The sequence below is a fragment of the Magnolia sinica genome, chromosome 12 (assembly GCF_029962835.1).
Source record: "Magnolia sinica isolate HGM2019 chromosome 12, MsV1, whole genome shotgun sequence".
NCBI lineage: Eukaryota > Viridiplantae > Streptophyta > Magnoliopsida > Magnoliales > Magnoliaceae > Magnolia > Magnolia sinica.
This window is the reverse complement of record NC_080584.1, coordinates 77,532,313-77,545,148: the sequence shown is the minus strand read 5'-3', so window position 1 is coordinate 77,545,148 and position 12,836 is coordinate 77,532,313. Positions and strand designations below refer to the sequence as shown.

Here is a 12,836-nt window from a genome sequence, read left to right as displayed (position 1 = left end):
CGTTGAATTCCACAACCCTCAGGCATTCCCCAATATCTCTTATCCATCTCGGCATATGCACGTACCCACGCTTCCATGGTAGAACCCTAACTCTGAGTCTAATCCTAGAAAAAAAGAAAAATCCTATAACAATACATAAAGTAAGAGGAGAAGTTAGAAAGATGTTACCAGACTAGAGATTCTTATATTAAGATCCTGCAAAAGAAAACAATAAAAATTAGTTTCTAAATTTAAAAATTCTAAAGGAATGTTAGTTTTTTTAAACAAAAAGTCTACAAGTAGAAATTTCTAAAACTAAATTAGGAAACAAAGTTAGATTCTAAAAGAGTTAGAATTAGAAAGTTAATAAAAATAGAAAGTTAGTTCCTAAAAAGGAAAGTTCCAGAATTAGAAAATTTCTAAAATTCAAACACTAATTCTAAAAATAGAAAAAGTAGAGGAATTAGAAAGGGATTACCAGTTTAGAAGTTATTTCAGGAACCTACAAAACAGGAAAACAGGTTAGTTTCTAAAAATAAAATAAAATAAAAACCTTTAACCTAAAGTTAGTAAAATCCTAATCCCAACCTAATTCTAAAATTAATTAATTTCAGAAAAACGTAACCGTCAGTCCCCGGCAACGGCGCCAAAAACTTGTTCACTCCCCAAGTATAGGGTTGTGATGTAGTAATAAACTCGGTAAGACCGAGGTCGAATCCACAGGGACTGAAACTTGTACGTTTCCTGAAACTAACTAGAAATAAAACTAGCCTAAGATGCAATCTAAATCAAATAGAATTTAAGGAGTAATTGTGGAATAATTATCTAATAACTTAAGGAATTTAGAGGAAGGAAACTAGGGATTCAGAGGATCCACTTGTAGGGATCAGGGAGATCTTATGCCTGCATCAAGAATTATGAAATTTAAACTGAACTTACTTGATCTGGTTTTCAAGAGATGAAAGGTATATGAATTAGAATGGATTCCATCATCTAACCATGCCCAGGAGACAAAGCAAACAACAGGATTAAACTAATTACCAACCAATCAATAGTGCATGAAAGTTAGGAAGGGTACCGTCATCCGACCATGCCCATGAGACGATGGTGAACAACAGGACTTCCTGACGTCATAAACACAAAAAGAAAGGGACATGCTCAAAGCTATCTCAGACCCATTGTAATTTCAGTCACAATAGACCATTAAAAACTACAAACATCCCTTAATAATTATACCACAATCAAGTTTAATTCACAATTAAATAATTAAATCAATAAATAGAGTCTCCCATCTCAATACAAGCTTCACCTCTTAGCCCTAGCTAGGAGGATTAGCCACACATGAATGGGCTAAACAAAGTAACAAAATAAAAATAAAAAGAGAAAGAAAAGAACAAGAAGGAAAGAGAGAACCAGATCTCAATCCTATTCCAGCCTCACGTTCCAGTCACGTCCACCTTGTTTCTTCCTCTCTCTTGGCCTCCACGGCTGCCCACGCCAAGCTTCCTTCCACACGCTCCAACCGTCCGCCTGAAAATTACCCCTTCTCTCCTGCACGTCTCCTCCTTTTTAAAGATGAAAGGACTCCTTTGGAGCTGCTGTGGAGTCCCAAAAGAAATAGGCTGCGGAAGAGGTCTTTACGGACAGCAGTTCACCGAACTAGAAAGTCGATGGCGTGAATGACCCTTACGCAGTCAAATTCGGAGCCTCCAAACTCCCATTTTTCTTGCAATCTGTCCGTAAAATCAACATCCCTTGGGACGTTTTTGAATGAGCTACATGATGGACGGATCAGATCTTCTATCCGATCATTGCCATGATCGTGCAATGGCCAAAAAAGGAACGCCCAGTGTCCGGCGCTAAAACAGGGATGGCGGATGGCACTTGCGCTGTTTCGATGGTGGGGCCCAAAATCAGTGTCAGACGAGAAATCCACCACGTCCATTGTGTTCTCCTCGGAAAACCGTTCGGGACAGGCTGATTGGTCTCGAGTTTGATGCGGCCCATGGTACCAGATCTTCTAGTCGTCTGTCCTCCGTTTGAATGGTTGAAATCCGCTTCATGCTATCTTCTATAATTCCTCCACCTACGAGAGGGTCAAGCCACCCCTCTAGGACACATTGGACGGTCCAGATCATGAAAAAGGATGATGGATGGAGCTCACTGTAAAAACCCAATCACAGGCACGTACGTCACTGGACTTTTTTTACTATTTGCATGTTTTGTACAAAAAATTGGTGAGGCCCACTTATGATGACATTCTTGTAGATCCACTCCCTCCATCAGCTCCTATACATAGTGTTAGCCCATGGCTTCCAGTTTAAAGTAGATCTGACTTCAGGGTGGGCCACACGCTTAACCAATGTATGGACAACATTCACTGTTTAAAAAAACAATGGGCTTCACGTAAGCCATGCATGGCACATCTATTTACAGATTTGCCATTCTGTTTTGTTATATCTTCTGCCGTCAGTATCTCCTGATTGCACCATCCAAAAGAAGTGAAATTTGACAAATATCCACCGTTTTTCGTGCTCTTTCCATCAGTTCAGTTTGGGTCCAGATCTCCCAAGGATATCCAAGATGCTTTCTTAATGGTTATTATCCGCTGATCTCTCTATTGGGCCACTTCCACAAGGATCTAATAGCTGAAATTTGACGTGTACGGTTAATTTATGGTCCTCAGGCCATGTATGAAGTTTCGAGGCGAGTGGATGGTGGAAACCCTGTGATCTTGCATTCTGACTAACTTTCAGGCCACTTAAGCTTCAGTTTCTCAATTTTCTCGAATCTCTGACGTGTTTATCCATCGATCTCGGTCCCTTGGAGTCCATTCCTTGCTCTGGTGACTTCGGAGCATTAAATCCATGCTTTTAATACTCTTTTTCAATCAAAGCTCCTTATTACATCCTGCAACAAAAACACGATTAAATTATAATATTAGGCATTATCGTGTACGTAAAATCAGGCAGTAATCGGGGTCTGATATACAATATTCGACCCTCAACAATGAGATCAACGTATCTCTCTCTCTCTCTCTCTCTCTCTCTCTCTCTCACACACACACACACACACACACACACACACACTCAAATTTTCAAAAAAAATAATAATTTTATTTTACTTTAAAAAATGGGCGTTACATAAGGTTTTCCAATAACATAAACAAATATATAAATGTAATGTGGGTAAGCCTATTGGAGACAATAGAGCATTTGCACTTGATACTCAGATCTTTGCCTCTACCTCTACTCCTCTGGTAATCCAAACAGACTCATTTACTTTGGGAAGTAGCTCAAGAGCCTCTCTTGTGTGCCATGTTTATAGAGATTTAGGCACTTTAAATTTGAATGCTCAATCTTAAATAGGGCCCAATCCACCTCATTCACAAACCAAAGTAGTAAATATATTATGAATAAGAAATTGACACACCAATGGAGAAGAATTCCTGAAGGATCTCCAGAAAAAAAGGCATGGTTTTAATCATTCCTAAAAAGCCCAGTCGTATGAAAGTGTTGTTGAAACTAATTATCTGCCTTAATAAGAAAAATAAGAAAAATTATAATAAAGGACAATGATAATTAAGGTAGGACTCACATAGATAAATCATCTACCGAACATGGATCTCCAACTAAGAATTCACCTAAGTGAAATGCATATAGGAAAGTCATTTTCTCTCTTGAACGTAGTCTGGGTCCTAAGAAATTCACACCCAAGTGGATTGTGATGATTGATGGGTGACGCAGGGAGGACGTGAGGTCGAGCACCGTCTTCCTCAAGAGGATAACTATTCTGAATCCACGGAACTTCTCTGGACTCCTCAAAGAGACTTCTCGAATCCACGAGGAAAGAAAGCAGAAAATAGAAATAAATTCTAATAAATTCGAAATTGATTAATGAATGAATAAAAATGAGTTCACAACCCTTTAAATAGGGGAACCAAGCAATGGGAAAGAAATCAGAATCAAACTACGACTAAAACTCCTAGAATTCGTAACTTACTATAAATAGTAAACTTACTATTTATAGATGGTCGTGATGTCTACTAGTGCGCAAGATTTTCGGCCAAAAATAGTAAGTGTCCTATTTGGCTTTATCAAACCATTCTCCTAATTATTCCAGGCTCTTTTGACGTTGGGCGCAACTCCTAAAGCCCAACGGATGAAGAGTTATAATCAAACTAAAACTTACTATTTATAGTAAAAACGAAATTAAAACAGAGAAACGACCGTCGATCCAGGGGGTTTTTTGCAATTCCGGGTTGCGTAACCCAGCGTAGCATGGTTGGTTGGCTAAAGTAGCTCGTTCTACCCTAAAATCATATATTATACGTCAGATAACTCATTCCAGATTGCGAGATACACCAGATCTAAGGTCCGACGGTACGGATCACTTCTGTCGTCGACCAGGCCTTTTCTGATCCATCTTGACCATGAAACTGTCCACGACCTGCTCTACATCAATGGGTGACCTTAGAATGTCTATGTGAGCTTCAAAAGAAAATCAGAGTAAGCCTCATTTGATAAGCTAATTGTTAAATTTGAGGATTTTAGCCTCAATCTTATACTCTATAGTCAAATAAGAGAATTTTGGCTTCATGAGTGCGCTTATAGTAAAATCTAAAGATTCTAGCCTTATGTTGTGCATAATTGCTATATTTGAGGATCAAGCCTCATTTTTGTTAGTGTAGCTTTAAAGTTGCTTGATTTTAGTATTATATGTTTTTAATCATTGCTAGACTATCATTGGTTATTCTTATTTCGATTGGCATATCTTTTGGATGACCATAATAAACATGCTCCATGTAATTAATGCTCATGAAAAATGTGGTTTTGGATTTTGGTTGCGGCAATAGTTTATAGCAAGAGATGATTGGCATTGGGATTCTTCCATCTTCAATTATGACGGAGATTTTTCTTCCATTGTTTTCTTTTTCCTGATTGAGAAACTGCTAGTATCCTAGTAAGTACTTCTCTTCAAGGATTTAGGGTTCCTATGATGTGCATTTGAGTGAAATCAATTGATTGGTACTGTTGCGATAGGTTTTGAGTCTTCGAATTTCATGATTTGGCGAACGACCCTTGTTACATCAGTAATAGTTGGAAGAAGGAGAACGTGCCAATGTCAAAGTTAGAATTTTCCATGCACCGAAAAGTTTCAAAAAATAAATTTGTTACCTATAATCTGGAACATGCCTTTTTATTATGTTTTAAATTACATTATAGCCCGTTATAATACACTTGCAAGCAAATGCATCCATCCTAAGGACCCATGTAATCCGATTATAAATATAGGATTTTATAGGTATTCAAACGACCCCAAAGAGAATACCATCAGCTAAAAAAGAGAGGGCATCCTCGTGGGACACGGAAAGGTTGACAAGGCCCTCCCCATTTTGCCGGTGGGCCTGCCCGAAAATGTTCCTGCTGTAAAGTGTTCATCTTGTTTTGGAATGGAAAACAAAAAAGCTCGCCTATGCATCAGTTTCTTGAACCCTCGACCGAGCACCTACGAAGCCAAAACATGCAGACTGGGTTATAGTGGTTCCCCTTGTCACATCCCCACTGGGTGATTTGAAGAAATCCATTGCCCAACCATTCACGAGTTTCACACAAGAGTTCATTCATTGGACTTATCATATAGATTCCATGCATGTTCAATAATAAAGCATTAATGGCCAAAAACATATAATTAGTTGGATTAAAAGAACACACTTTACTACAAACAAGAAAACCAAAGAAACAAACCATTTCACTCCACTAAATTATACAACTTAATTTAGTGTTCGAGAGAAAAACTCTCTTATTGGCAAGTTATTTTTCCCTAATTTGAAGATCAAGAAAATAAGGGACTTTTTTATTTTCCGTCTGGCCTGTAAATACCCTGTAAATAACTTATTATTACTCTCTTCTGATTCTTGTAGTTTTGATTTATTTAAGTGGCATCCATCACTCCAGCATCTTTCTTTGATTGATCCACCTGAAAAAAGCACCAATAGCAGAAACAGAAGATCCCTTCTCACCCCCATCATCTCTCACAGCAGCCTTCAACATTTCTGAAATGGCAATTGCCTTCCTCTTCATCTCCTCTCCTTTCTTTGTCCCACCCATTACTAGCCCAACCACCCTCTCCACCTCTCGGCTCACTGCATTCTCCTCCACCCCTATCACCATTTCCAAGCATACACCCAACTCCACCAACACTGTCGAATTAAAGAACTGCTCTATCTGCAACGGCCACCCGATGATGGGTACAACCAGGCTCAAGCTCTCCAGGACCAAGTTCCAAACACAATGGCTTAGAAATGCACCCGTCGATTTATGGGATAGAATTTCCAACTGTGGAGCACATTTATAGATCAATAGCCCTTGTTTTCTTTCCTTCATCCTATCTTCAAATCCCTTGGGCAGCCACTCAGGTCTAAGTTCAACACTCTCTTCATGCTCCATCGGAGGATTAAGGACCCAGATGAATGCCTTGCCACTTGACTCCAAACCCATTGCGAGCTCCATCATCTGCAAAGTCGATATGTGATTTTGATAGCCAAAATCTATGTAGAGAACCGAAGATGGAGGGTGTAGATTCAGCCACGCAACGCATTGATCAGAAGATACTGTGGGCTCCTTTCCTGTCCTTGAGAATTTCCTAGAAGTGGAAGGTTCGATCAAAGAGGGGACTAGAGGACCGACGGGCCAAACGGGTAACCCGAACAACTTTGGTAAAAGTTCCAATCCGGTTGTTTCCATCTCTTCCACTGTATTACATAAAATACTTTCGGAGCCTAAAGAAAGTGATATCTGTTGTTTGAGTGAGAGAAAGTAAGGCTCATCAGCATGGGCTAAGTGGATTAAACCATCGAGTTGGGAATGATGGAGACGGAATGTTTCAGGGTAGCCCACTAGGCCAAATTCGTTTGAATCTTTCTGACGTTGTAGATGCAGCCAAAGGGATAAATAACCCGCCATACTGTAAGCTCCACCAGTAAGAAAGACAGCATGGAGTATTCCAAGCCTCTTGGCAATAGAAACCGTCCATCCAAAGAACATATCGGAGATTATGCAAAGAGGGGGGTGCCCATCTCTTCGGCATATGTCGATGAGTTGGCGTTCGAAGGTAGCTTCTAGTGTAAGTGTGGCATGGAAGAATGTAGAATAAAGATGGCCGGGCAAGGTCTCGTTGTTCTCACTGTTAGGTGGTAAGCCATGTTCAGAGCTGTCGAATGGGAGTTCCATGAGTCGGATCGTGGTGTCTGAAGGCAGTGCATTTCGAAGGTTTTGGACGTTGAGAGGAGTGTTGACGATGGTGATGGTGAATTGAGTATGTCGCTCGAGCAGATGTGCAAAGGCTAGGAAAGGGTTGAGATGTCCCTGGGTCATGAAAGGGAACAATATCACATGGTTAGATGTTGTGGAAGCCATTGATCGAAGAAATGGTTGAGAAACTAATGTTTGGGTAGTGTTGATGGAGTAATTGACTCCCTTTATCGAGGGAATTGTAGGCTTCTAAAGCACGAATGGGTAGACAAGGTCTCTTGGCTACTCCCCCGATACCAGCCAATGGCTGATAGTCGGTGTTCCGTGGGCCCTATCATGATGTATGTGTTGCCGTCCATCTATTTTTATAGATCATTTTATGGCATGAAACCAAAAATGAGGTATATCCCAATAACAACTGTACCACATTACAGGAAACAGTGTTGAATAAACGTGACCATTAAAAACTTTTTGGGGGTCGTAAAAGTTTTGGATCAAGCTGATATTTTGTCTGTATGACCTAATCAACAGATTGGATGTCAAATAAACAGTACAGTGGGCCTTTAGAGAATTTTAATGGTGGATATCCAATCACTATTGTTTTACTATAGTGTGGGCCACCTGAGATATATATCCCTCTAATTTTCAGTACGAAGCACTTAAATGATCCGTAAAACTGGATGAACGGAATGGATGAAACAAATACATGATGGTGGGCCCACAGAGCACCGACCATCAGCCACCAGGCTGGTGGCAAGGGGAGTAGCCAATCCGTTTCCCAGATAAGGTCTCCAAACTGGGGACGCGGATTGCGTCCTACCCACGCCTGGACGGTAATCCGTCCAGGCAGGGCTCTATGGGACCCACCATGATGTAAGTGTTTTATCCAAGCTGTTAATCAATTTTCTCAGATCATTTTAAGTTATAGGCCAAAACTGAGCAAGGTACAGCGCTTAAGTGGACCACAATGGGGATTTAATGTCCACCATGTTCTGTTCTCTACGTGTTTACCTTATTCTTTTTTGTACGTATATACCCCGTTGAAATCGGATTGCGTACTGAGTTACTCAGTACGCTTTTATCGTCAAATTCAGTTGGGCCCACTGTTAATGTATGTGGTTTATCCACACCTCCATCCATTTTTACTGATAATTTTAGGGGTTGAGACCAAAATTGAAGTGAATCCAAAGCTCAAGTGGACCATTACACAGGAAACAGTGTGGAATAATGATTTCCACCATTGAAACCTTCCTAGGGTCCAAATTAATTTTTATTTGTCATCCAACCTGTTCATAAGATCACAAAGACATGGATGAAGAGAAACCACAAACATCAGCTTGATCCAAAACTTCTTTGGCCTCCAAAAAATTTTCAATGGTAGAAGTTCAATCAAACTGTTTCCTGTAGTGTGGTCTACTTGAGATTTTAATTTGCTTCATTTTTGGAATATAGTCCTAAAATTATCTGTTAACATGGATTAACGGAGTGCATAAAATAAATAAATAACAGTGGACCCAACACAATTTACTCAGTACGGTAAGGGTACTGAGTTACTCGGTACGCAATCCGCTTCCAAAGCCGTTGAGCGTATGAGCTGTGGTGGATGGGAGAAATGATGAAAATTCCGAGGAATGGAATATATTAATCATTGAGTCGATTGTCGACGGTAGATATACGTACAGAAAAGAATAAGGTATACACGTAGAGAACGGAACATGTGCCCACAACACGTGACAATGGGATATATCGGTTGGCTCCACCCATTTACTCGCACTAGAATGGATGGCTTACGTTTTAATAACAAAACCCATGAGAAAACCGTATCCATTGATTATTCTATGGTTTGCCCAACTGCATATCTGACCGTCAGCTATTTTCGTATTCAACCGTTACTTTAATGGCCATAGATTAGATGGATAGGATTGTCAAATGGGATTTTTTTTTTTTTTAAATTACATAAACCATCCATGCTAACACCCCACATATGGGAGGACCCATTTACACATAACCATGCCATATGATGTCCCCATGGAAAGAGAGCTCCACCGTACAATTAGTTCTTCTTCTTCTTCTTCTTCTTCTTATTTATTTTATTTTATTTATTTACACAATCAGTTCTTCCTGCTCCACCGTATCATCTCCCTAATTCATAGATTATTACATATGTATATAATATCATTGACGTGTAACACCAATTTCATTAAAAAGAGGACGTCTTATCATCTACCAGATTTGTATTAACTATCATTTATGTGGAACATGAATTGCATCTAGAAGAATGTTTGATAACATGCCAGGACTTTATTTATTGGATTTTTTTTTAATGACTTATACCATTCATGTGATACACTGCCACTGTCTGAAGAATTGCAATAATTTTTATCAGATTGAATATTTTAACCCTCACATAAAAGTAATAGTGGCAATGCCAAATTTCAAAATTGTTGAAATAACCGGTTTGAAGAGATTTTATCTTCTTCTTTTACTTTTTATTGTGAATCTACCACACAAGTTGGTAACACCGTATAAACGGTTTGGATGATTGGAAGGCAATCCCAATACAAAGGATAAACTCCCAACTCACCAAATTAAAATACTCAGGGATGTGTTAGCGTAAACCTTGTGCCAGAATTGTTAAATTTAATTAAAAAGCATTTGCAGTAGAATGCTTAACATGCGGGGAACTTTCAACTGCGTAAATGGTATTTCAATGTTGTGTGAGGTCCACAATGTTATGTGCAAACCATCCAGACCGCACATCAAGTAAGTCCCACCGCTTCGATGGGATTCCTCAAAAATCAAGTCTATACAATCATTAAAAATCATTAAATAGGTCATAGCAGAAAAAATGCAGAAAACGATGGATATAAAATAGAAAAACTTTAAATTCACATTGGCCCATTTGATTGTTGGATCGGCGTTATTATTGGAACCTCTACTTTATTAGTGGGGCAGCCCTTCTAGATGGGTTGGATTTGGCACAAAAACCATAGTGGCCGTTTTCATGAACATGGCAGCGGATCAAACATAAAGTTCAAAAGAGAAATTAATATGATTAAACATGCAGGTCCACAAAAGTAGGTAAAACGGCCAAACTACCTTTACTTTTTAGTTTAATATTTTGTAAAGAAGGGATAATTTCTGACCACAAATATAGGACCTGATGTCACCAACCATTAGGCCCATGTGCTGAGATGATTAAGGGTGGCAATTGGTTTATCCTTTGGACCAAACTCGGACCTATTAGCTTGGCTCATAATGGCCTGACCAATTTTTTAAGTTGGGGTTGGGCTCAAGATATTTTTTCCAGCTGGAAACCTACCCCAGCCCGACCTGATTTCATATCTACATGAATTGGGAACTTCTTCATAAACTAGACTGAGATGATGATAAGGGAAAATGGGTCATTTTTATGGTGGGTCCAACACGCTTACTATTTGGACTTATAACTAATTGTTTACTGGTATTTTGTTAAAGTGATAAAGTCCCTTGATATAGATTTAATACCATCATTCCAAAACCTTACATGTATCAGAGTAGAAGGTTAAGTGTTTAAATTCCGAAAGTAACAAAATATGCCACCGGAATATATTCTCTCACGGGGGCTCATTTATGGTGTGAGTTGTGTCCCTCCACTCTTGGCTGGTATGTTCCCATGCGGAGTTCCACCCCACATGTGTGGAAGAGTGTTAGAGTGATGAAGTCCCTTGATATACATTCATTCCAACTTTAAATATTTCTATGTAATTTTAGTTTATGAGAAGTTTGTGTGTGCACAGTGTGCCGAGAGAGTGTGCATCTGATTTTAGGTGCAGAGAAACCAGGGTAGACCCTAGGGAATTCTCAATTGTGGGCATCCTACACCAGTCTTTCCATGTGGTGTGCCCACTTGAGTTTTTTATTGGACTATTTATGGGATCTTGTCCTAACATTAGCTGGTGCCGCCGTTAGTAGTGGTGTTTCTGGGAGAAGTAATTGTCGCTTGAATCAGTTATTTTAAGTTCTATTCTAAAGAAATCAGCTCACTTTAACGTATTGCTCCAAGCACAGTGTCTTGAACAATCAAATGCAGTGGTTACATGGCCCCAGAGCACGCGAAAGAAGGGCAATTATCAGAGAAATCCGATGTCTGGTTAGCGGTGAGAGTAACAGCAGCTCTACGATCGAGCAACTTTTTCTAAACATTCTGGGATATGTAAGTGCTAATGCCCGTGCACGAGCACAGTTTGCCTTCACTTTCTTCACCGGTTCCTTTTTGATTTGGTGCTTGTTGTTTGTTTTGGATATAGAGAAATGCAGTGTTAACTTTAGGTATTAAAGTATGCTTAACTGGAGTTGCCACTAATTAAATGAACCTTTAAAATCTACAACCAACTAAAAATAATAGAATCGGATATGGGTCGGAGAATTGCAAGATTCTCCAACACAGGACTCCCATGGTTGATCTGTGCAGTGAATTCCGAGTAAAAGCCTCGGTTAGGGAAAATGAAGGATTTAGGTACCATTTTTCACTTGCACAACATGCATTATCTATTTTATAGAATTTTAATTTTTTTTAGAAGATTCAATGGAAATTTAATGTTACTACATTAGGCCATACTTCATAGAGTTTCAAAACTCTTGAGTAGGTGAAAAAAGTGGATAATCAAGATAAAAGAAGAGTGCATAAATAGTGTCTGTGTTGTTGTTGTTGTTGTTGTTGTTGTCGTCGTCGTCATCATCGTCGTCGTCGTCTTAGAATGTGTGAAGTGGAGCACAGGTTGATCTAAGACATGAGAAAGAAAAGGAAAATTCAGAAATCATTTTCTTACATAGAGATGACAAATATCCTCAATCCGAACTCTACTCTTTTAGCTTCGATATCTTCTTTGGCTTGAAATATTGTCCCTCTTATTAGGTATATAGGGTGATTGCATAGGCTTTTTCTGAGTTTTTCGGGCATCGGGTGAATTTAGCACTTGCAACTACCGTCTGGCATCGGTACACTTAAATCCTGAATACCACCCTCAGTTGACACAGTAAGCTCCTAACCATCTCGCAACCACTCTCCTTTTCTTTTCTTCTTTTTCCACCTCTGACCTCCTTGATGGTCTGATACACTAGTGTATAAATAGACCCTCAACTAGTACCCTATGTATTAGTTATAAATCTATAGACATTTTTTTCCGCTAAAAATAGTGTCTTTGGATAAGGTAATTAATCATATTGTCACTGGTGAGTGGTGCTTTACACAATTGGCACCTCAGGTAACTGTTGTGTAGTTTTGTCCTTTTTTGCTTAGTACTACTTTGCACCGGATGTTTCAAGGTTTTTGCACCCCTATGTCTTACTAAACTTGTGAGTCACTTGTCACGCCCGCAATTTGGATACAGATTATGCATTCTCAAACCCGAGTTATGGTCCCTTTTTTTTTCTTTTTTTTAAAAAAGGGGCAAACGGAGGCCCTGATTCCATACAACTTCAAAAAGGATTTACATTCGGGGAGGCCCAGGAAAAATTTCTAGGCCAACCGATCATGACAAACTGAACAGAAAAATAACTAAATACAAAAACCAACAAAAACTGCAAGGGGGGGTTAGCTCCCCCCTAGTTGCACCCAGCCCC

General features: G+C 39.4%; 1 protein-coding gene across 1 annotated transcript; it reads right to left on the bottom strand.

The window, feature by feature from the left end:
* Positions 1–5,927: 5,927 nt before the first annotated feature.
* LOC131220280 (crocetin glucosyltransferase 3-like) lies at positions 5,928–7,397 on the bottom strand. Its single transcript, XM_058215231.1, has one exon. The coding sequence runs from the start codon at positions 7,395–7,397 to the stop codon at positions 5,928–5,930; it is 1,470 nt and encodes a 489-aa protein (XP_058071214.1).
* Positions 7,398–12,836: the final 5,439 nt, after the last annotated feature.